Source organism: Strix aluco, chromosome 8, assembly GCF_031877795.1.
Source record: "Strix aluco isolate bStrAlu1 chromosome 8, bStrAlu1.hap1, whole genome shotgun sequence".
NCBI classification, from domain to species: Eukaryota; Metazoa; Chordata; class Aves; order Strigiformes; family Strigidae; genus Strix; species Strix aluco.
Window position 1 is genome coordinate 7,355,405 of NC_133938.1, and position 23,291 is coordinate 7,378,695.

Below are 23,291 nucleotides of genomic sequence, written 5' to 3' on the forward strand. Positions count from 1 at the left end.
GAAAACGGAAATCAAATTGAGAAATGTGTCATGGTGTCAGCTGAAATCCCAAATGACAAAGAGGTTAACAATTGTTATTTATATCACGTAAAGCACAACAGCATTAGTCCTGGACTAAACACTGACACATGGTCTATCCCTATGTCACATAACTTAGATTTTCTGTGCATTAGCTACTGGGAAGATAACAAAGAGGGGAACACTATATAAAACATGTTTTATAAATCATAGAAGGTCTAAATCCAGTGTAAAATGGATCCCAACATGAAACTTCAAAGATGTCTGTAGTGTCCCTTTATGATTAGACCCAGATGACTAGCAAATTAAAATTGTTCATTCATGTGATTACAATCTATTCTGCATTTAAGCTTTAACAAAAAACAGTTACACTGATGAAAACATATTTTGAAAGAAATGTATTACCTTTACAGCTAAATATATTACCTTTCCAATAATACTAAAAACGTATTACCTTTCCAGCTTACCAAAGAAAGGTAATTTTGCTTTCTGATGTGAAAAATTTTTTTTGGAATCTTTTTAAATAGAATTAGAATATCAGAAGTAAAATGCTGCAAAGAAAAACCAGTATGTGACAGTATAAGAAACAATATCAACTTAGTATACAAAATATGATTTATGTGAGATTATCTATAGAAAAGCTAAAAAGTATACTGAGGTTTCATTCCTCTTTTGTGGAGGAGACTGAATGATCAGGCACCCATATGAACAGCTAACACAGGATGGAACAGATTTGTTTTGAAACTAAATGCTGCTCACATTTTGGTTTTGACAGTATCCTGCAATAAAAGGTTACTTCCAGCTTAACATCAGAAATGCACTGTATCAGCAAAATATTTAAGAGGAATAAAAAAAACAAAGATGAAAAGTTAATCCCAGGAATGTATTAAAGGATGTCATGAATCAGACTGTGGAAAGCAACTGTCAGATAAACAAATGTATACATTTTTTTAATCTTTTAAAAATTAGTTTTTAATTTTCGGAATCCTCCTCCATTTGGATACTCTAGAAGAGGACATCACAATTACTAAAAGCTTCACTGTGGGCCAAGATGTGCAATAGTGCTGTTGAATGCAGTGCTCGGGGATTCCTCAGACAGAGCGGATGTTCTGAGAGAATTTCAGAGAAGGGAATCATGAATATTCATAAGGCTAATTAAAATGTATCTCTGTGTGAAACATTCCCCACAGTCCGATTAGTGAAGAAATTAGCACATATTTTCTGAAGTTAATTTTCTTTTTGCTTTGTGTTTTACTTCTTACATTTCATTGCAAGATGGGGTTCTTCCTGGATGCTAATAAGGATCAATGGTACAAATGAGTGTCACAACATTTAGCCATGAGTACTTACTGTGAATTTCTTCAAATGTTCAGCATATTGCCAGCATCTTATTTTTAAAATAAACACAGTAACTATTAGACTAATTGCAACTGGTAAGCATAAAAGCTAGCTGCCAAATTATACCCTCACCTCCTTTTACTCCAGTGGAGATGAGAATTGGAGGAAGACCATCTTCAGGAATTAGATTCATTGCACTGCCAACAGGACTGCCAACCTGAGTTATATTTCCCGAGAATACAGAAGCATTATCAGTCTACAAGAAGCAAACAATAAGAAAGGACAACATTAAAAAAGTAATAATGATAAAAATGTAAGAGCTGGCTGACTAGATTACTAGATGTAGGTGAAGGAGTCTGTATCTGCTAGAGAAGCAGGAGTACCAAGTATTTTGTCTCTTTAACAATAGATGATCATGTGATGACTCCTGTATGTGAACTATTACTAAAGAGCCTGCTTAGACAGAGATTTCATCTCCTTTCTCTAGCACCACACATATCCATTCCTTTACAAAATCTAAATGTAGCTATGCCCAGCTGAACTTCTTGCAAAGTCTCAGCTCCACTCACACAGGGTATGGTGGACTTAACATTGTTAAATTATATCTGCACTTTCCTGCATACATCATTTTATGAGAAGCGTCAAAGTATTTTTCTGCTTTGTGCTGTGACAATCTTATTGTTTCAAACTCTTCATTGACCATGACTCAGCTTTTTTAAAACATGCATTACACAAATATCCGTCATACACAGGCTGTACAGTTGGAAACCACCTAGCACACAGACTTCAAACATTGCTTAGTGCTCTGCCCCATAATAGTTTGTTTCAGTTAAAAATACATGGTTGTTTCAGCACTCTGCAAACATTAAAATAATTGAGGACACTTGCTATACAACATACTAAGACAAGCCTCAACTGATTTCCTAGATCAGTCTAACGAAAATCACCATGGAAGCTAATACACTATTCATGACCAAAGCAAGCACGGTATTTTGAGCAGTGAATAGCATGACACTTCCTTACTTCTGCTGATAAAGTGTTGTTGGTCACAGGCTTTGATGGATCATGCGACACTGCTAAGGTTCCTGTGGAAGTTGTCCCAGCCACTGTCAATTTTGCTGCATCAGCAACCTCTCCATTGGGTAATATCCCATCAGCAAACCAAACACGCCTTTGTTCTCTAGGTTGAGCCACTAGAGAGAACATAAAAAAAATAAGATTTAAGATCTCACAGCAACATTGACTGGAAAATTTGAGCACAGAAGAGTAAAATGGAAACAATTAATAAACAGAGAATTGTGGACTGGAAGGGACTTAAGACATCATCTAGTGCATTCCCTATGGCAGCATCAGGTATAAACACATCTGCTGAAAATAGCTTACTTGTCCTTAAAAACCTGATGTTCCTACTGAGGGCAGGAATATCACAACTGGCATTAGCTAGAGTATTTGGAATGGATGAAGTGCAGATATTCTTTCCGAATTCTCACTGCAGGTAAATTGAAAGAAAAAGGAAGTACTCTTACCTTCTGCTCCAGGATGCTTTAAAACTCCCACAGGTACCATGACAGTGGGAGGCGGAGAGCTCAGGGCGCCAGAGGCCTGAGCCTGCTGCAAAGGAGGGATAGTAGAACAGTATTCAGCAGGATTGTTAGGGTTAGGACTCTGGCTTGAGGCACTCATCATGTTCTCCCAGGCTTGAGCTAAAGCAAACAAAGAACAAGAAACATGAACAGAGAAGAAGGTATCTAACAGTCCAAAACACTCTGTTAAGTTCTCAGCTGCTGTAGGTATGGACCCTGCCACCTTCCAAAGACCATCGCTCTTCCTTTAGTTACAAAATAAGTATTGACACATCCTCATTGCAGACAGTTTGGCATACAAAACACAGGACAGGCCCTGCTGTTCGGATACTTAAATGAAAACATGTTAAAACTAGCCCAATCTCTCTTTCGCTCAATATAGGGTTATTTCCACCTTCTCCTGCATGATTCAAAACTGGGTTTTAAAATACATTTGAAACAGTATAAGCAGTAACAGGGTAGAGTTGTGTCAGATTCTATGCCCACTTACATGTGTTAATATGTAACACATATATTAACACATTAACAAATACAGGAGACTGTAATTAAGCAAGAAAATCCATAGCAGGAGAAGAAACAACACTGGCCCTGTGCAATAAATATATCAGTTCATATAGAAATATTTTCTGAAAATTATAAAAATACACTTGACCTGAATGACACTTAGTTCCTCATGCTTCATTTTCCTTCCTCTTCAAAGATTTAACTGAAAACACTCAATTCTTACATATACGTATATTTATCACACTGTATGGACAGATGGACATTCCTATTACAAATGTTTTATAACCTACAGGACACTTAAGCGGATTTATCTTTTGTATATGAGAAAAAGCACCTTGCATTTCTTTATATCCAGGGCAGATCAGTACAGATCAACAATCTGTATTCTTAACTATAAAAAAATCCTTTATGCTATTAATTATGAAGGCATGACTTCAGCCTTAATTCAACTCCCCAAACAATAATACATCAAACTTTTGTCAACAACACCCATCACAGGGAAATCTCTCCTCTAGTGAGTAAAACAGACCATATCTCCACAGTACTTTTTTTCATCTGTAGGAAGGCTTGTAACTATGCAAGGTACCAGAAAATTCGTATGTGTGCTTGCATCTTCAACCACATTAGTATGTTACAAATAAATGCATTCCTCTAGTCAGGCATAAATACCATGTCACCTAAGCTCTCAGAGCAGCTATAAAGCCTCAATAAATCATGTACATCTTTGGGTTCCTTTGGCTATGACTTGTCAGAAAACCAAGGTGAAAATAACAAGACAAAAAAACACCCAAACAGAACACAATAGAACATAAACCCCTCCTGCTTCCTCTCATCAAGGTGCAAAACCAATAGCGTGAAAAGCCTGCCAATGGAAAAGGTATTGACATTTCCATTTGAGAAGATTAAGCATTTTTTTAACAGCAATTCTGTATTCATTTAGAGTATAGGTCCTGAAAGAAGAAAGTGTTAAAAATGCACAAAGAAAAGTTACATTTCTAGGATCCCTTTATTAGAAAAGTCATTTCGTCATGGGAAAAGAACATTTTTCAAGTCTTCTCTAAATCAAGCAAAGTGCCAACTCAGCATATCTACCAATTGAAAATACAGTAAAAATAGTGTTGGAAACTTATTAAACACATAGCCTGGACATGGCAAAGTGCCAGAAAACATACAGCCCTCTCCCCACACCCCAGTGAAACACAAACCAGATACAGAGCAACCAAATGAAGTAACCACTTTTAAAGCGCAATTCCTACCCCTGTTCCAAGACTATGCAAAGCTTAATGCTTAACCTGCTGCACTGAGTGGAAAAAAACCCCAAACCTGTACTGAGAAAGAAACTGCAAGGATCAGGAGAGATCAGATATGATCAGGCTACAGGTTAACTAACCACTAACCAGAAGCATCATCACAAAGCACTGCAGCAGGGATAGGAACAGAGAGGTAGCCCAGGACAAGTACACCTAAGTACACATAAGGCAGCACTGTCCCGATAATAAACCAAGCAGTGGTGTCACTGTTCACTGCCATTAATGTGTATCCATCCTGGCAACAGGACAGAAAGGCTTTTAAAAGGAAATCATTATAATATGATCAATTTTATTATGCCTTTTTACAAGAACACTTCTAGTTTCAACTGAAATATTTTCAGATTCTTCCCTTCCCCCCTGATGAAAACAAATCCTACTCACCACCAAAAGGAGCCAGCTGTCTTTTGCCAGGTGTATGTGTATTTCCTTGTTCTTGTACACCTTGAAATGTGTTAATTTCTCCATCTCAGAATTTAAAGTTTTAGCACCCCTTCAACGTCATCATCAGGACTCGGTTTTAATTTCTAGATATTACAACCTACAATTTCCTGTCACCTTACACATTTGGCCTACAGTAAAGAATTATTAATAATTAAAACCTACCACTGCACACTGATTAATCTTTAATTTTTTTGAAACAGAAGAAAATTATTTCTGTTTAATAGCAGAGACTGGCTACTAATTTTGGATGCTCATCTCAAGACTAAGCACTCAGTTACTTCCAACGAACCTGCATAATACTTAACTTCTCTGGAGAAAAAAATAAAGCTATGAGCTTCTAAGTTTAGTTAGATGCTCAACAAATTAACAGAGCTTTCTGGAAACAGTAGCGCAAATAATCTACTATACAGTAAAGATACCATCAAAATTACCTTGCTTGAATGCTGACATAAAACAGAATTTTCCTAACTAATTCTTGGTTAAAACTACAGCAACAATCTTTTATCAAGGTCTCCAAAGTTTAACTAAACATTTGCAGCAATGGAGATTCCATGCTAACTGTTCAATAATTATCAGAATACTTAGTTATTCTAATGATTAAAAGTTTGCATTTAAAACCTGAATTTGTCTGACTTCTCTTTCTACCTACTACATGTTAGAGTGCACCTGTCAGACCATCCTCTACAATTGCAGTAACTTCTGTCATCAAGTTTCTGTTATCCAGATATATATTTATACCCCAAGATCAAGTCACCTATTCACCTTTCCATTAATAAACCAGACAGAGCGCCTAGAATTTCTCATGATGAGACAGGCTTTCTTATGATTTAAGCACTCACATGGATTCTCTCTCAACCTAATCCAATGTTTCTACCTTCTCAATTCAAGACATAAAAACTGAACGTTGAGTCTTACAGCACCAGCTGTCTCAGTGTCATGGACTTAAAGTCAACTGGACAGCACAATCACCCAAAGGCAACTGTCAGCGCAGGAAGTTCTTGAAATTTTCAGGGCCTCAAGATACAGCAGGAGGAATACTCTGTGTTTGCCCATATTTATACCACATATCGAAAGTGTTAATACTACAAAGGACAAAATACAGAATAGATTCCATGGCCCTTTGGTCAAAATCAAACAGAGTCTTTCCTTACACCAAGCAGAGGTAATGCAACTTCTTGTTTGCTCTACTTGTTAACTTCATAACTACTTGTGACCTCTTCTCACATGTCCCATGTTCACATCAGGCTTTCAGCCACAGCACCATCCTGGGTTTGACAGACTCTCCAGTTATGTGCCCCAAGCAATAAGACAAACTCAGCTGTCCACAGTTTTGGAGTTAAGGAGGAAGAAGAGTTGGATTAATTGTGGGATAAATACCACTTTCCCAATTTCCTACAGTGCATAATCGAGAAGAAGCACAGCTGCATTACTCTTCTCTTTGGCATCCCATACAAAAGTGTAACAGGTTATCTATTCAGGCACCAAAGGACAGAGAGTAGGCTCCTGAATTAAAAACAAAAAAACCAAAAACACCACCAAAAATCACAGTTCCTACAATCCTAGTATAGTACTCACAAATGAAAGCTTTCAAACTTATTGCAACCTTACCAGTTTTCACCCTTTGTTAATCATATTTATTTTAGGAATTCCCACTCTCCACAGGGATTCCACACTGACCTTTCAAGGGCCCTTGCTGTTTTAGAATACTTACCCATACAAATAAAGTATTCTGATTTTTATATTTTAAAATAGCGTTGCTGCAGCTAAACACAAAGCCAGTGAAGCGCTGCATCTCAGATTCTTTTTCCACTTACCATTCATTAGTACTGAATGGCAGATTACACACACTCTAGCTTCCTTTCGATCCATATACAGCAACTTGCACTTCAGGCTACAGCATGCTGCGCAAAAAACCTGGAACCAAAGGGGAAATAACTTAAGTGCTGTTCAAAAACATGTGATGAGCTGATGAATTCAGACAAGAGAATATCTGTAAAGCTCTAGACATGCAAAATAAGGAGGTAAATTATCAGTATTTTCCCATTAAAGCCACAGTGACTACTACCTGCCCAGGGTGCCTTTCCTACTAATCCTGATGAATATGGAACACATAAATGCATGTTGTCCTGATACTGCACTGGGGTGTTTTAAAATATGTTTGGCATAAATGACAATGGGTTAATAAGTTCCTATCATTTTACAATCCCTCACAGAATTAACAATTTGGGACTTAATTTCAGTCTTAGAAAAAGCATGAGTACTCTCTAGAATCAACTATGTTTAAATGCACAAGTTTTCTCTAGATAAGAGATTGCTATGGCACAGATTAATTCAAATGGGTCATTTTTTATTTGCAGTAGGGCAATTCATCTATATTAGCATCTCTAGCTATTTAATCTCTTCATATATAACCACCTATTCCTCAGTTGAGACTTAGGTGAACAGTGAAGTATCAAAATGTTTTAAGTGTTCAACATATAAAACACGACATTTAAAAAAGCTGAATGACATTGGTACGGCAAGGAAATCTTGTTCCATTTATACGCATATAAAAAAAAAAAAGAAAGTTCATATTTACATGATTACAAACACTACAGCATCACAACACTGGAGAGAAATCAGGAACTGCATTTTTCGCATACTGGCTGCTAAGGGGGACCCGGTGCAAAATTCCCGGGAGGACAACCTGCTGCGGAGATGCAGTTGCACTGCTAACGCTTCTCACCTGAACCAGCTCTAACAATTCCCCAGTCCTGGGCAGGAAACAGTCTTGAGGCTTCCTCCAGACAAGCAAAACCATAAAACATGAGCATGGCTTGTGCACCAAAACAAACACTTGCATGCAGATATGATCCTACAATAGCAATTGCAATCTCAAAATCCTGCAGAACAGACAAATCAGGGTGCCCTAATGATTTCTTATTTGTTTTAAATAATAATATTTTATTTATTTAAAAAAAACAGTATTTCCTCAGGGTTACTGTTCAGGTGACATGAAGATACTGATGAACATCCATTTCATACAGAAAGGTAACGTCACAAAATACGTAACAAAATACATAGGATTCTCATATATATGTAAGCCTAACTAAACTTCAACCAAGTTAAAGATCACACCAAATTAAAACCACTTTGCAGCCTGTTACCTTTGCAGTCTTTTAGTAGTAAATGTTTAAAACAAGCACATATAAAATAAGCTCTGAGTTCACCATGAGAGCTGAAAATCAAATGTGAAGAAGGAAGAGCTCACCCTTTCTCATTTCAACCAGTTTTAATGTTTCCTATCTATGTCAATTTAAATATTTCAGAAACAAAATATAAGTGTGTATACACTGGCGTTGTCATGCAAAAATAAAACCAACCCTTTTGCATATGAGAAAACCTTTTAAAAAAAAAAGGCAAATGTACTTTAAAAGTCTGATTTCTGCATTTACACCTTAACCCAATTTGCAAGCATTCTAGGGAATATTAATAATAACATCACAGCGCATTTTAGAGACTTTGACATCATTTTGGTTCTCTAGGAGAAACTTCTAGTCAAAAGTTCAGTATTGAACATGGAAAAATCAATGTCTTCAACCATAAATGAAGGACCAACACAAATTAATATCTAATTTAGGACCCTTTATCAAAACAACACGTACATTCCACAAAGCTCCCAAGTGCAATGATCTAGATATTAAAAGATAAAATAGAAGCAATGACAGAACTTCTACACCTCCTCTCTTAGGCTACATCAGCCTTCTAACAGTAGTAATGCAGAGGAAGAACACAATCTAGCACAGCTGACAATTCAGTCTTGTTATTAACAACCACCAAGTCATTATCTCAGTACATCATGCCACAAAAAAGTAACAGAGCAGCGTCAAAGCAAGTTTTCATGTTATTAGGGTTTTCAGGTATTATGTTATTAGGGTTTTCAGGTATTATGTTATTAGGGTTTTCAGGTTCACTGGGAGTTGTTAAAGCATTAGTTGCTAGGGGGTTTGGTGATTTTTTTTATATTTTAGTGGAAAAATATAGCTTTGGTTGTCAGTAAAAAGATGACATACAAATTTTCTGGTTTTCCTATCAAGGATGATTGTTTCATCTGACAACAGAAAATGCATAAAGTAAAATTTATGAATGTGTTCATACACATTCTTCAGGCTCTTAATTTTAATTCAAAATTTACTGTAAGTGTATTACTTTCTACCACTCCCCTGAGGTTCATATCTTCCATTAATTTTGCAATTATTATCCTGAAATTAAAACCTGAGACAGACGTCCCAGGTGCCACTCAACTGAAACAGACACATTTATCCCTACTACAGTGATTTGTCATGATCCTAATAAAGCTTAAAAAGAAACTGTTGTGCTAAAGCTTGTGTTCAAAAATATTTAGTCCCATGACTTCCCCTGAAACAATTAACTGCAAGAGCTGAAGACACTATCTCCCCAATTCTTTAAATGAGATTCATACATTTAATAGAAACAGTGGAAGCATCACTGTGATTCAGTAGTTACCTACACCACAGGCACATGGTCAGCAGGACTTGCTTTGGGGATGGTTATCTTAACCAGAAAGCAAGAGCACACAGCTGAGAACAGCTCTCTCAAGCCACTACAGAGCTTGCCCATCAAAGCCTTTGCTCTCCTTCCTCCCGGAATCATACAGGAATTAAGTGTTGTAAAGCAATTTGCAGTAAGTGCTAAGTATTATTTGACCTATACTGATTCTTAGCTTTTATTAATGAGTGCTTTTTTCTAAAGAAAATAACATAAGAAGGCATGAAATAGCAGCATCTTCTGCCACATCTTCTGGCTGCACATGTGCAAATTTGGCCCAGACAACATTAGCTAACAAAAGCTTCTAGAAACAAGCCATTCTGAGGATTATTCTAACACTCTGAGAATATTAAATACTAGTATGTGATGTATTCTTCACATCTAAGAAATAAGTTTGTCTACAGAGCAGAGGGACCTTTTATTTTAGCCATTTCACACATATCATCCGAAACAATGCTGGTTGTTCTTCTCAAGGCTTGTCTTCAGTAGTTTAAACAAAAAAAGGAAAAAAAAAAACCACATACATTTTTGGCCTTGCTCTATCTGTGCATGTTTTATCCATTTTGTTTACAGATATTTTCATTTTCTGCTTCTCATTTGTGCAATTCAGGGCTTCAGTCATTACAGGGAAGTAATTAAATCCAAGCAATGAACTTGTTTAAAACACAAACAGAAAACATTACTGTAAGAGAAAATTGTAGTCATATTTGTTAAACTCATAAAAAACAGAAGAATTACCTAAATAACTGACAGTATAAGTTAATATATCAAAGCTAAAATGAGGGGCGTTCCTTTAACTTATATGCTTTACAGATTCTCCTTAAGTGCAATGAGAAAAAGATTGAGCCTTTTGATATTAACCAAAAGGTACACAAAAGGTAGGCATGTACCTCGTATGACACTTACTGATCACCTGTGGTTACTAGCTCCACAGCAGGACTTCCACTGCAACCAACCTGCAAGAGGATGTGCAGAAGCAAGCAACTGGAAATCCTGGACCAGTACACAATGAACGTCTGCTTAGCTTTTAAAAGTGTCCTGGGAAAGATTTTGCAGCATGTCTCAAAATCAAATTTGAATAAAATCTACTTATCTGGTGTTTCAGTGAAGAGACTGAGTGCTGTGCATTTTGGTTACTAAAGGGACAAATGGGACACATATGTAGTCCATTACAGAGGAGCAAGCCTGGGTTTTCTGCTAGGCTGCTTCCAGAAACAGATGGCATAAGGGTTTGAGCTTTCCAGAAATATTTGTTTCTATTAGGTCCTTCGTTCAGGTCATTCTGCTTCCCTGCACTCTTCTGGCAGCAAAAGATACCGCCCATAGCAGCCAAGAGGTCTTTCAATCAACTTGGAAACCTTTGGATAGGGCCTAAATGAACCAGTTACTTTTTCCTCTATTTTTCAGTGTGTTTTAGTATTTCTTTTCATCTTAAAAATATTCATCAGTATCTACTTGACAACAGTGTTAGTTTAGTGCCTTTGAATAATCATATTTTCTTCTTAAGTTCCTACTTCCCATGTGCCACTGACTTGTATTTCAGTAACAAGATATTCGAAAATACTTTACAAGCTAATCATTTACCATAAACTTGCCATGTAAGAATTTATGTGGACCTAGATGGCACATATATAAAACTCCAAAAAAAAGTTAACAATAAAATATTTCTTACACAATGCAAAATGATACAGAAATCATGTTTTAGTTGTCTTCATTACAAAATTTCTCACCATGTGTACATACATCAGGTTACAGATAATTTACTGTTTTTTCCCAGGAGAAAATCCATGTTCTTAAGAAGTTAGTAAAGAAGACTTAAAAGAACAGAGTTGATCAGCCATCTAAACGGGCAGGAATGCTAGCAATTCAACAGCAGACTTCCAATTCACATCAATATGCTTCAGTATCTTTAACGGGATTATTGATGCAGTAATTTCTACAAACTAGTTTCCTGCACTTAGCCATTTTATAGCAGTTCGACATGAATCCAATGGTGGTGTTTGCTGTAATCGACAAATACAGTGCTCACACAGGCTAATAATTCTTTCGGTTATAAATAACAATTAGTTACTCTCTATTAGAACCCTGAATAGGTTAGAGCTTAGAAACTCCTTTTGTTCCTTCACAGATCAAACACGGCTTTTTAGGAAGAGATGTCACAGGTATCTATAGCCAGTGGCTTAGAAAGTCCTCTGATTTGATTTTGTGCTGTATCAGAAAAAAAGGGTGCTTTGAGCTTACTCACAAAATGTGAACTTACCTTCCCGCAAGCTCTGCAATGATGCCTTCTTTTGGTGAATGTAAATCTGGCCTCGCATTTCATACAGTTTGGTGCTTGAGAATCTGGAACCCAAACTGGAGCCACCTCACCCAAAGTCGTAAAAGGCTTTCTGGCTGGAGCTCCAAACTGACCAGCTCTGAGATCGTTATCTGGACTATCTGGGGCTACTGCAAGGCACGGACTACTAGAGACTCCAGATTCATACTCTTCCAAATGTTCCCCATTAGTATCAGTAACAGAGGCATTTGAAGATGTTTCACCAGGAAATGCGTCTGCTGTATCCCCTAACTGTGTCTTACCAAAGACATTTTTGTTTTTACTACTACCTCCACAATTTGGGGGAACGAGATCATTTTGTAAGTGGTCCGATAACGGCTTCGGAATCTGCAGTTTAAGATTTGTAGGTTGTTTAGGTCTTGCACCACCAAAAGGAACACTGATAGATTGCAGATTAGTCACTGGTTTTGGTGAAGTTTGCCCTTGCATGGATGAAACCTGACTACAAAGATTATGTAAATAATTTTTCTTTATGTGGTCACCAGTGCTGTTTAAAATAAGACCGCTCCTTTCTGTGGTCTCATTTCCTCTCTGTTCATAAACATTAGTGTAACATTCTGACTTGCTCTCCTCTATCTCCTTTTCCTCTGTTACTGAGTCTTCCTTGGAGGGTAAAGTCTTTGGAACATGAGCAACAACTGGGTTCTGCATTCCATAGGAATCACAACCATTAGACAGCGAGCTTGCTGCTGATGTAGCCATCACATCAGAGAGACTGGACCCTTCAAGCTCATCTATTCCAGTCCCTTTTAAGTCTATGCCTGCCTCCATCACCCCATCTCCACCTTCTTTACTATTACTACATGCCTCATCAGGCTGTTTCATCTGCAAAAGTCTTTCATTCTCTCCCAGAGTTTGGTTATTATTCATCTCATTCAACTTTGTCAGTTCCCAATTAGTCATCTCCTGAGATTCAGGGTAACATTCTGCCATGCTGAGCAATTCCGTTGTGCCAAGATTTTTATCACATTCAATGACTTCGCTTTCAGTGGCACTAATGTCCTCAGGGGCAAAATGTTCTGCAACACGTTCCTTGTAATTGCCACTTCCAGCCACGTTCGGTTGACAAGTTTCAGTGAGCCCAGGTAGCCTAGACTGTAACTGTTGGGTTGTTTCCTGTTCTATGATTAAGCTTCCATTACTTGAACCAGAAGAGTTTTTAGCTTCTAGATCTGTTCTCTGAGAAATGGCTTTACTAGTAAAATTTTCAACTGATACACAGTTTTCTTGCATTTTATCGGTACCATCAACTGGTCTCTGTAAGCGAGTCACTGCATTAATCCCTGTAGTTGTAGCTTCTGAAAACAGTGAATCTTTACTCATATTAAAATCATCCTTTAATCGAGAGGAGGGGCATGCAACAGTCAGGCTTTCAGATGAAGCATTAATCAAATGACTTATAGAGTCATCTTCAGTGCGCAGCCTATTTACTTGCTTTTCTGTATCTGTATCTTTTTCCGTGGATCCATTTACAGTAACACTAAACTGATCACTCTGTCGGTTTTCATTATCCAGTGTAAAGCTAATAGTGTCCATTAGGGACTGACTGTTGTAATTTTTACAATCCAGCAAATCGCCACTTTGTAGTGTTCTTCTGTCACAGTTATGCATGACTGCCACCACTAGTACATTTTTCTCCTCTGGCAAGCAAGCTGTATTTCCACATTTCTTTTCTCCTGTTTCCACAGTGTTATACTGATCATCCTGATTACTATTTCTTTTAATTAATTGATCGTCAGCTGCTGCCTGATCATCAATCCACATGACTGGGGTCTCTGGGCTTATGCTAAAATCCTTTCCATTAGCACAGTGATCCCCTCCTCCTGTTGGTGTAGTCACTGAATGAGACAAGGAAAAAGACTTTAATCTCTGTTGACATTCATTAGGAGTTGGAGCTTCATTCACATTGGCCACGGTCGGGTTAAATGACAGACGACGAGAAGGCGGATCTAGAATCTGATTCCACTTTGCACCCAATAGTGTAGGTGAAACAGCAGCATCTGAAAAAGTGTTTAAATAAGAGAACTTACTGTCCCATTAAAGCTACAGGTTCTATTAACTCTGTTGCATTAGAATGCCCCAAATATAAATGTAGAGATGTTCAAGTATGGGCACAACAGTACAACACATCTGCCATAACTAACATCCTTGATCAACCATTAGTAGTGTAATTGCATAATGTTTCTGGAACTCAAGAAGTTTAGAGCTACACCAATTAGTATCAGGTTGAATTTGCACAAGCAGCTTTAAACTATTGATTAATATACTTTAGACAGCTAGAAATCCCTAGAAAGATTTCCACTCCCATAAAATGTTCAACTTCCTTGACAGCACAGAAGTAGCAATTAGACTAAGCAAAAAATTTAATACTTCAAATATTACAACTTTCCATTATATGATTTATGTGACCTAATAAAACATTTCTATGCTTGAGTCTCCCAAAACTGCAAAAGAAGCTTAAAAAAATTTTGCCTGATTTGTTTAAAATAAATGATTAAAATATTGCCACTGAGATTAAGCTTCACAAAACCTTTCTTTAAAAAGTGTATGGAAGCTTTGCTATTAAAGGAGTGAGAAATTTTAGAAAAGTAAACAAGAAGCATGGAAACAGAAGAGAATACTACTAAAAAATACTGAAGACAGATTTTTCTTGCAAGTTCTGAGATTAATTTGCAACTCAAAACCAAAAAGGGAATCAAAGATCTCTCCCTCTTCAATGGTGCTCTCTGTAAAATACATCTAATGTACATCTACAATCTTGTTCAATATGACTCACCTTCGTTTTGCTCAAATTCATCTAAAACCTTATCGAGGTTATATGCCTCTGCTTGGAAATAGTTCTCCATTTGTCAGGGAAAGACCACCAGATTCTTGTCTGAACCTGCCAGAGAACAAATTACAATCAGATATTTAACCTTCAGTCAGCAGTGTTCCACTACATATTGCCATGATTTAAGGGGAAAAGAAGTCCTTTGTAAATCAAATTTTACATACTTTACATACATAAATAAAAAGCATTTTCCAAGAATAAAAATTATTTGTGTGCTTAAACTTGCTTAATTCAGATTAACAACCTCCCCAAACTGGCCTTGGATTTTATTACCTCCAGTCTCCCATATTAAAATGTCTAACCATCAGGATCACCATAATGGTGAGAGCAAAACTGCTCCAACACCAGTCAGAAAATAACAGTCTAGAGAACCAGGCGGCCAACCACAATCTGAAGATCCGGCTTTCAGTTCCATGCTACCACCGATTAGCTCATGTGGCTTTGAACAAGTAGTTTAAACTCACTATGCTTATGATTTTTTAGGTATACTAGGCTAGCAGTATTCTGTGTCACTCCTCATTTCCCAGAGATGCTTCAAAGATTCATACTTGTAAAAGTTGTTAAAGGACTTAATGGGTGTTACTTGAATTGTGCTAGCTCTTAAAATGCCTGCTTTAATAATCCTTGTTTCCCTGAAAGGCAGGCACTGGAAAGCTAGCAAAAGGCACAGAAGTAAATAGCCTCATCAAAAGAAAATACTCTCAGGCTAGACATGAAGATGACAAGGGAGCAATGAGAAAAAAAAAAAAAAAACAAAAAACAACAACCCTAAGTCATTACTTTCTACAACTTCGCATAATAAGTAACATTTTCACCCTAACAGTAGGAATATGGTCTTCTTGCTACCAAAGGCTTGTAGCAACAAGACACCCTGATTCATTTTTCAAAAACATTCACTACCAGCAAAGACATTTTCACTGAGAAATGTGTGCCATAACCTATATACCATAAAGAGAGACCTTGATTTGATCTGTTCTCTGAACATCATCCAAAACAGCCTTATTCTCTTCAGAGTTGTCTTTCAATGTTGTGAATTAAGGAAATGGAGGAGGAGAGGGTGAGAACCTTGTTTTGTAGGAAGAAACAGTGTTAGACCTGACAGCTAGACTCCAGCTCAATTAAAAACCTGCTCTTTTACACTAGAGATACAACAGACACAAACATGTCAGAGAAGTTTCCAGTTTAAAACTATACTTTACTTGAACATCACCCCCATAGTATCTAGATTTGAGGAAAACATCAGCCAGTTTTATTTCAATTACTACAACATTAAATGCAGTTTTGTATTTATTGTGGGAAACAGCTACGATAAGGTTACTGGTACAAAAAGATCGTGTATTAAAATATTACAAAATGCAGAGTTCAAGTTTTTAAGGTTGACCTCAAATTTGACTCATGCTGTTTTTAAAAGATGATCATGTTACAACATAAATACACTGCTGTTTAATATAATCAGATAAATCATGTTTTAAAGATTTACACAAAAGCCAATTTTAAAGAAAATTCATGTAATGACAACTTAAAAGTTGCAATAAGCATCACCCAAGAAAAGACTATTTTGCAAAGAAATTCAGAGATAAACTAGACTTGTCACCTTACAAACTCCCATCTTTGTCCTCTGTTCTGGAATTTTAAACAAACTCCTTTTGCAAGGAAAATAGATGATTGGCCATATCATTTACTAAACACAGATTATCACATATGCAATGGAGAAGCTGGCCACCTTGATCAAAGCTTGCATTTCAGAAGTCAACACTTTATATTCTCTACCAAAAGCCAGGTTCTGACCTCTAACTGTGACAGAGTGTACTCTTTGATCCCTTAGATACCTACTGCAAGGTCTTCCCGAGTTATCCAATCTGCCCACCAAGTCACTGTATCAAAAATTTTTCACACCATTTTTAACTGAAACAATTACATTTACTACACACATTTCAATTAAACCAACATAATTTTGAAAAGCAGATGCTTCTCCTTAGACATACAAATACTAAATTCACTCAAACTACATCCAAACTGTAAGAGTTTGGAGGTTCTCTGAAACCTTTCTCTTCACCTCATTTCAACTCCTTTAATAGAAAGCATATTTACCAGCTCAGTAAACATCAACTATTGAAAAGTTAATTAGAATCTGTCCCAATGAATATTTTGCTTGAATTTTTTTTTTCCATTCAGAGTTCTAAACATCAACCAACATTAACTCACTATAGTAAGACTATTTTGTACAAAATACCATATAATTTCACATCCAAATACATTTATAATGTATTTAATTTACATTATAATGATAATATTCCAGTCTAGCAAACATTTGATGAAGATGTGAATAATTATTGCCAGGCAAAGTCCTACTACTAAGGTCAATGATGCAAAGAGTGTTTGTCAATGAAGCACTGCAAGACTGAAAAGCATCATACAAAATTTTTGTGTTCAAGAGTTAAACTGTGATGATGTCTGAAGACACCACACTCAGATTTCCATGTGCTCTCATAGTGAAAAAGGGCACCCAGTCAAGGCATTCGCTAGGCCATAAACACAAACTCTGCAATATGGGTGACCCCAAAGAAATAGACTACAAGCATTGATTTGTTTGCTTTGCTTATTTTAGAGAAGATAATGACTACTGACAAGCAAGTTGATGGGGAAGGAATGCTATGCTGTTTATATAGTTACTGAAAACATGTTTTTAAGTAACTCTTTGGACGACTGCATTTTAATTCTGTGTTAACTTTCAAATGTTTAGAAAAATTCAGACCTGACCATTCATAACTTCAACACCCAACTGAACTTCAGAACTAACTTAAATTTATGCACATTGTAGTAAGTAGAATATAAACCACATCTGCCCCTTAACACTTCCTAAATTTAGTCCTGTATTAGCTGGTTTTTGTCATGCAAATCAGGTATAAGATATGCTTAACCAAAGAGAGCAGTGTTAGAAGTTCATAATAAATATAATCAGTTTTACTAACTTTAGTCGGGGTTTGGCTTTTAAATTTTATATTAAGTGTTTATATAAGTCATCATGTAACATTAGAAGAATATGAATATTCAGACTTAGAAGGCCATATGTTTAACAATAAAAAGGGCATATGAAGAAGACAACTTAAAATTTTGCTCCCACTCCCTTACAATCCCAGTGTGGTTAATACTTCATAGCATTTCTCTGAAATTATTATTTTATTAACATCTGTATTACCTAACATTAAATATCTAATAATTGTGAGTTTAAACTTGGTCCAATATGACAGAAGGACTTTTTCTATATTTTAAAAAATTCTAAGTAGAGAGAACTATGTGTAAACAAATACACATAATCATATGAATTCTGAAGCTCAAATACTGGTGCACAAACATGCAATGAGCCAAAATGCAGACTGATGCTCATACTCCAAACCAAAGTGAGAAAAGACCTTTTATATCATATTATTATTCCACTTACTGATGTACCAGGATACATGGAGAATCTTTTCTTTTTAAACTCACAATCACTAAGCTGACAGCCACTCTAAATGAGATCTCATTGTCTATGCAAGTAGATTTTTCTCAGAAAAGGTCAGCTGCAAATCTTCAGGTCTAATATTAAAATAATTATTATTGTCTAAAAGAACACAACACCCCCCCTCAAGCTTTTCCAGAAGTTTCTGTCCAAGGGCAAAACACACTGTCAAACCCACAAAAGTCCTTACTGCCCTCTTCCTGACAGAAAAGAAGGATGAGTACTCATGTTCCTACCGGATACCTGCAATGCTTCTTGACCAACACATTGTCAGCAACTTATGTTTTTGACAGTTTGAGATCTAATACTTCAACTCTACATAGCCAGCATCGCAAGATCAAAACAGAAAACACAAAATTCTCTAACACAGCATGCTATAATAATCAGGTAGCCATTTTCCTTGTGGTTTAGAATTTTATTTTGAGTATTTTTATGAAATATCCAACATAAATAAAAAGAAACGTTCCTTTACAGGTCTTTGGAAACTTTGATTGTAACTCACAGGTACCACTATAAAAGTTTGGAACAGTTTTAGAATTATTCTAGCCCCAAACTTCCTCTTAGTATAAAGGTAGAAATGACACTTTTAAAGGATCCTTGATAGTTGTGAAACTCTTTAGTATTGCTCGACTCTTCAAAGCCATGGCATGGAGAGAAGCTGATGAGCTAACACACAACTTAAACTCTGGAAAAGTGAGAAAAAAAAACACGAGCAAATTGGGAAGAAATTTCAATGGTAATTTCAGCTGTATGCTGCCAAAAAGGAGACACTTCCTAAATTAGTATATATTGGGACGAACAATATGAAGAAGAGGATATTGTGCCAGTGCAAGGAAAAGGAAACACAAATCACCAATCTGGTGAAAAGCATAAGATGGTTTTTCAAAAATAGAGTCCTCCATGCAAATATTTGGCAGAAAAGATGAATTATATGAAAAAAAAAAATTAAATAGCAAATTGTTTTTTTAAATTCTGTATCCGAAAAAAAAGAATACCATGGCTATCATTTACTGGTGCACTAAGCCCAGAACCCAAGATCACTTGTTACCCATTGCAGAGTCATCTCCTGTCTTTCACGGCAAAAATCGAATGAAAACATGCAGCCTGTCAATTGGATGATTTTCAAGCTCCCGTTGGATCATAGATCATGCATAATTCAGAAACTCTGTCTTTTACTTAGCAACTTCATCATACAACAGCATGGATTTATCATCATCATCTCTAAAGCTTAAGAACTTACGTTTCAAGTTTACATGCTCTACTCTCCTCTAATATCTAAATATAAAGGTGCGTGTACTAGAATGTCTGTCATATGTATCCAGAACTACTATCCTAGTCATCATAGCATTTAGACGTAAGACAAACTTTAATTGATTAGTGGGGAGGAAAGGAGACAGAAGTAAAGGAGAGAAAAGCCTTAAAATTAGATGGTATTCTGAACAGGCTTAACCTTGGAGACTGCCTCTCAAGACAGCTCAGATATCCCATGTCAGCTTCTTCCTGGGAAATGAACTGTACAAAGAGATAAGCTTTGTGTTATACCTGTAACATGGCAAGACTGGTATTTGTTTTGGTCTCTATGATAAGGAATTATGTAACCCATGATCTTCTGCACTGCACACCCTAAATTACCCTCAAGATTTTTTCACCACTGGAACTGACAGCCTTAAGTCTTTCAAATTTTCCTGACAGTGGATGACCAGCACACAATCACATTAAAACACTACAATAAAAAAATGCACCAGAAGGAAATAATACCAACATACAACTATTAGTCTCATAGAAAAGGCCTAAAAATCAGAGAGTATGTAAAGAACCAGACTCTCAGGGCTTTCTATCATGCTGTCCTGTGTAGACTACTCTTTCAATATGAAACTGTGAACATACACATTTCAGTAAACTCTTACAAAAAAAATACTCAAATAGTTTCTTATAGTCCTCATCAAAAATATATATGAAAGAGTCGTAAGATGAAAGTCACAAGGGACATGATCAAACCGAAACCAAACATTGCTTATTCATCCTGATAAAAATCCAACATCTAGAAAATGTCATTTTCCCATAGCATGACAACATGGAATTACATATCAACTGGACAAATTAATTTATTAGATCCTGTGCTCCCAAGGACTTCCTTCAACCCCAAGAAACAATGGTAAAGTCCACATACTGTTCCAGCTCCCTGTATTATTTGCCCCTGGGAGGAAGAAGTCAAGCACTTTTGCTGTAATGAACAGTTTGTTCAGAGTTCAGCAATAGCTGTATTTTTAACTGATGAGATCTGCCTACAGCACAGACTGAGAAAGACTCTGCCCAGTTCCCCCTCCCCCAAACAAAATAAGACACCTTTGATCTGAAACAAGGCAATTACTCTCAATAAAAACCAAAACAACAGAATGCTAAAAATACTGCATCATCTTCTATATAAGATATATGTCCATATATAGAGGTGCATGTATATAAATATATATACATAAGCATACATAAAAATACATGCATTTCAAGTACAACCCCTGAATCATCACATTCTAAAGCAGAACTTGCCTCTTACCTTTTTCTCTTATACATATGTTAAGAAACGAATGACCCTGTGCCTACTCATGATGACTGCAGCACAACCAGCCAGTTCTGCTGAATCAGTGTGTTCTACTTGATCCTAGAAAGAAAATATAAACATGTATTTTATGATTGGTAATTCTGCCACAAACCATGTTTTTTCAACACATGACTGCAGCTAGCACAGGCACATTTGGCAAATGCTGCAAGCCTTCAAAAGATTTGGAGTAGACTTGCAGTTTTAAATTCAGGCAACTATGCACTATGCCACTATAGGACTCCAATATTCTGGTGAAAAAAGATGCTAATAAAAACCACATTGCTACCTACCTACTATTATTCTTCATTTAACTGTAAACCCACACAGTGAGGCAGCAACTCCAACTGTCCTTGTATTTCCGATGACCTTGACTGTAACGCTTCATTTATAAAACTAGCCTCTGAAGTTAATTATATTACACTACAATAGGCCTTCCAAAAATAAAGAGCTAGTAGCTTTGATAGTCAACAAAAATTCACAGCCCTCTGAATTCTGTAAACTGTATTTATCAGCTTCCCACTCATTTTGTTACAGCTAAACAACTGGTTTTGTCTTCAAATTATTCCCCCTACAATCTTAGGCTCCCTCCATTTCCTAAATGCTTTTCTCAAAACCCACAACGGCATCAACCTTCAACAGCAGGGAGGACCCAAGCAAAAAAAAAAAAAAAGAAAAAAAAAAGTCTTCAGAAGAAACTGTCTTGTTCTCCTAACTACAGCATTTCTATAGGTCAGGTGCTCATTTTCACAGGCTGCATCCTAACAGTCAACATAGCTCAAAAATCCAACACAGTGGTAAGCAAAGAAAAGAAACTAGTTTATGACAAACAGTCCATCAAGAACAAGGAGTGAGATAAGTTAAATTCATGTTTTAAGGTTTGCTGGTGCTGGTATTTGACCTGTTAGGTAGTTGAAATATTTATTAGTGCTCTGATGAAGCAGCAGAATATGTTAGAAAAAAATCTTAAAACTCTCACAAAATGAACAGAGCTAAAAATCCCCAGTTCTCCGCACATGAAAGCGATATTCAGTGTTATACTACAATTTTCTCAGGGTTGTTTATTATTCTTTTCAGAAATAAGCTACAGTAATAATTCCAGGAAACTAATGAACTGAACAGTAGCACCCTTAGTAGTACTGTTTCCAAACTCAGAATAATACCCCACAGCTTTGTATGCCAACAGAACTGTTCCTGTAGGCAAGTAAAATTTCTGATGCCATGTATATTTCTACGTCTATAAGCTAAGATAAATTTTGGATATTTGGGAAACAGTAGAAATTATTATATCACAAAGTTCTTCAGACAGGCTTCATATGCATGCAAAAATGGATGTGAGGGGAATTTAATTCCACTGAGAGGCTTCAGAATGATAAGCTTTTTCAAAGAGATGTGAAGTACATGTGGCAGCGGAGCAAGGTTATGTGTACTACCACCATGTCCCCTCCTGGCCTGTAGGTGGAGAAAAATGATTCCGTTTTCATGACCCCTTTGAAAAGATGGATCAATTAATGACAATTCTTTGATTTATGACAAGGCCTGTCAACTGCATCATGAACATCAAACACGTTTCACATGAACCAGTTGGTCATACATTAACCACAAAGTTCAATCTTTACCTATCAGAAACAGATCAGACCTAGCAACCTACAGCTGAAACATGCTGTGCTGTTACCAGTGCTCTAAGCCAACAAGCCTTCTAGGCAAGTGATATTCAGGGCAACAGTACAGCTTTATTATTCATTGTTTTTATTCTGATACACTTTCCTTATTCCATTCTTTCCAGGTAGTAACTTTTTTGTCTGTAACCATTCAACAGAGAAGAACACAGATCCAATCAATCACTAGCAGTCTCCAAAGAAAGCTTTGAAGAGGTATTACCTGGAGGTCCTAGAGCTTTTTGTTTAGAATTAAACATTTACTCTCGGCAGCCATTTCCCCTTACAAAGATCAATGCAAAAATCAAAGCATGCTTACAGATATGAATGTAATATATTTAAACAAAAAGCGATTAAAAAAAAGTAAATTATAAGGTTTCAACTTCCTAAAAAAGTAATAAGTTGACAACAGAGTCAAATTCTTTATCCAATAAGAAGTTAATGTAAGAGAACTATATTAAAATAAAAATCAAGGACAAAAAGAATAACTACAAAGGAGAGTCAAGAATATTCACAACCATGTATAACCTAGCGATTATTAGGTTTTCACAAATCATACACACTGCTAAAAAAGGGTTCCATCACACCTGAGAAAAATATATGCATTTCCACCTAAAAATTATGTGCCTAC

The 23,291-nt window shown here is 36.4% G+C and overlaps 1 protein-coding gene across 5 annotated transcripts in view; it reads right to left on the reverse strand.

Moving 5' to 3' along the window:
• The window catches only part of ZFYVE9 (zinc finger FYVE-type containing 9), a 62,558-nt gene that overhangs the window by 24,972 nt on the left and 14,295 nt on the right, over window positions 1–23,291 (reverse strand). For 4 of the 5 annotated variants that reach the window (XM_074832033.1, XM_074832034.1, XM_074832030.1 and 1 more), the window contains 7 exons: window positions 20,961–21,065; window positions 14,857–14,961; window positions 12,003–14,080; window positions 7,009–7,108; window positions 2,883–3,059; window positions 2,380–2,549; window positions 1,489–1,612 (listed from right to left, as the gene is read on the reverse strand). In XM_074832033.1, coding sequence (XP_074688134.1) covers window positions 1,489–1,612; window positions 2,380–2,549; window positions 2,883–3,059; window positions 7,009–7,108; window positions 12,003–14,080; window positions 14,857–14,926 — 2,719 coding nt within the window. In that variant the 5' untranslated portion in view covers window positions 14,927–14,961; window positions 20,961–21,065. The remainder of the gene's footprint in view (window positions 1–1,488; window positions 1,613–2,379; window positions 2,550–2,882; window positions 3,060–7,008; window positions 7,109–12,002; window positions 14,081–14,856; window positions 14,962–20,960; window positions 21,066–23,291) is intronic. The other variant, XM_074832035.1, reaches the window with a different exon arrangement.